The 2,269-nt window shown below is 43.0% G+C and overlaps 1 protein-coding gene across 1 annotated transcript; it reads right to left on the bottom strand.

The window, feature by feature from the left end:
- Positions 1–834: 834 nt before the first annotated feature.
- LOC121994871 (transcription termination factor MTERF15, mitochondrial-like) lies at positions 835–2,022 on the bottom strand. The gene has a single exon (XM_042548764.1). The coding sequence runs from the start codon at positions 2,020–2,022 to the stop codon at positions 835–837; it is 1,188 nt and encodes a 395-aa protein (XP_042404698.1).
- Between the last annotated feature and the right edge of the window lie 247 nt (positions 2,023–2,269).

Here is a 2,269-nt window from a genome sequence, read left to right as displayed (position 1 = left end):
ATTATGCAACCCAAATCACAACTTTGTTGATAGTTACTCAAACAACGAAAGGAGTTCTAGAAGGAAAGGACAAAAGCAGCTCTTAACTATTATCCATAGGTTGTCTTAACTATTATCCATAGGTTGCATCTATTTACCATTTTAATTCTTTACATAACTTCTCAGAGATTCGTCTACTCATTTCCAATTATTTGGAGGCATATCTTGCATTATTCGTACTTATTGTAGGGGCCAAGCCTTCTGGTTCCGGACCAACAAAAAGCTTGTCTAACCTCACTTGTACTTTCTTAAACTAGTCCATTCCTATTTGGTTCTCAGCCATCCAAAAGTTTGCATAGTTCCCCATGGGTTCAAAGTGGCCTTTCATGTCAATCGACAAAATCCAAGAAGTGATAATCATTGCATGTGTGGCAGCAATTTCTCTCCCTTTTATAAAAATATGTTAGGAGACTTGATTGGCCAACCATGCAACATTCCATGGGACTTATAGATGAGTAACTACTACTCAAACAAGGAGATGTTACTGAATGTTCATAAAGGAAGAATGTCTCTTGTAGTAGAGTTTGCATGAATACAAGAATAACAATTGTCTAGCATAGCAAGCAACAAACCTGTGAGCTTTTAGCTCAATTGACACGCAAAATCAAGATCATGATCCTGTGAATTGTTCTCATCTTCATTCTTATTGACATGTAAAGACAAGATATGATTCTGTGAATCTTCGCATATTCATGCTTGTTGGCATAAATATTAGCTTTAGAGTTTGACAAAGGAGAAGCCATACAGTGAAAATGGTAAAATGAGCGATAACTTGCAGGGGAAAAATGATTTACCTCATTGAAGTCCAGAATCAGAAGTACTTGTGTGTTTCAAGCTTGCGTAGAGTTCACTCAAATCTGGATATCTATCCTTATAGAAGATAATGTACTTCTCTACAAATTTAGTCTCAGAAGCCATCATATATGTCGTCACTTTGTAATCACTTTCACAGTGCCCCCTAGACTTCAAGGTTGCCAAGATCCGATGTCTTGGAATTAACCTTCTCTCCAAGCTCAATAGCAATAGTATCGGATGTATAGCAATGAAAGAAGAAGCATATCCAACCTCATTTATCAAGAACTCCATTTTTCTCTGCAATGTCGTCAAAGACCCTTGTGTGAAGGTAGGACACTTTTGGAATGCCACAACAAAATTGTCCTCTGACCATCCGAAGGTCTGGAACAATTCCATTTGCATCTTGAACTTCTCTGGACTGACCATGAAGAGTGAACGCAGAGCAATATGGAACATCCCTGATGTCCGCGGCACTCCCAATTCCTCTGCGCGACTGATTAAGGACTTCAAGGAATCACCATTCTGTGCCACGATCTGTGGGGAGTTCCGCAACATAGTGTTAAGCTTTGGGCCATCCAAGCCACATTCCCGAAGCAACTCAAGGTTGGGCTGGATCGTCTTCTCGATGCTGTACCCAAGAATCCCTTGGCTTCTCTTGAACAACTTCACTAGCGCATCCTTGGACCGGACAAGGCCTTGCCAAAATTCGATCTTAGGCACAGTGCGTTCGTGTTTGATTTTGGCGGTGCGGGGATTCGACCGGACGAGGTGGACGATGTCGGATGGGGAGAGACCCAGATCTTCGAAAGCTCGGAACTTTGGCGCAAGTGTCTTCTCTACGTCCAAAAGAAGACATTTGGGGGTATAACGTAGGAGCTTTTTCACTGATGCGTCATCGAAGCCGTAACTTTTGAGGAAAGCAAGGACGGAGTCGGGCTGCTGCCGGGATTGGATGCCCTTGAGAAGCTTCGAGGCCTCGGTGGCCTTCTCCTGGTCGAAGCCACATGAGTCGACGAGGTATTGGACCATGAACATGTGCTTCCCAGTGGCGGATGCGGCGCCGGTGGCGGTGGCGGAGTCCGAGTAAGGTAAGACGGCAAAGAGGAGGGAAGCATAGTGGGGGTGAGGAGAACGAGCGAAATACACGGTTTTGCAGAAGGAGGAGAAGTAATGTAGCCTCTTCATCATCTCGCCTTCGGAGAATTCGATTTGCTCCCCCAAAACCCTAGCATGTTTATATTGCTCCGGGAATTTTTTTTCTTCAAATTTTGTCATTTGTCCTCGACATTTGATAATTTACATTTTACCGAGAGGAGATCCTATGGTCTGGACCGCTTTAGTGAAAATGCTTCCTTTCAAATTTCACATATATGTTCACTTTTGAGATCATACATCTCCACCATATTTGTAAGGAGATTATTTATACACCTCGAGC

The sequence above is a fragment of the Zingiber officinale genome, chromosome 6A (genome assembly GCF_018446385.1).
Source record: "Zingiber officinale cultivar Zhangliang chromosome 6A, Zo_v1.1, whole genome shotgun sequence".
NCBI classification, from domain to species: domain Eukaryota; kingdom Viridiplantae; phylum Streptophyta; class Magnoliopsida; order Zingiberales; family Zingiberaceae; genus Zingiber; species Zingiber officinale.
Note: the sequence above shows the minus strand (reverse complement) of the source record. Positions and strands in the feature narration are given on the sequence as shown.

What these genes read in the sequence shown, in the direction of transcription:
- LOC121994871 (XM_042548764.1), bottom strand. Translation starts at nt 2,022, where the DNA reads ATGATGAAGAGGCTACATTACTTCTCCTCCTTCTGCAAAACCGTGTAT.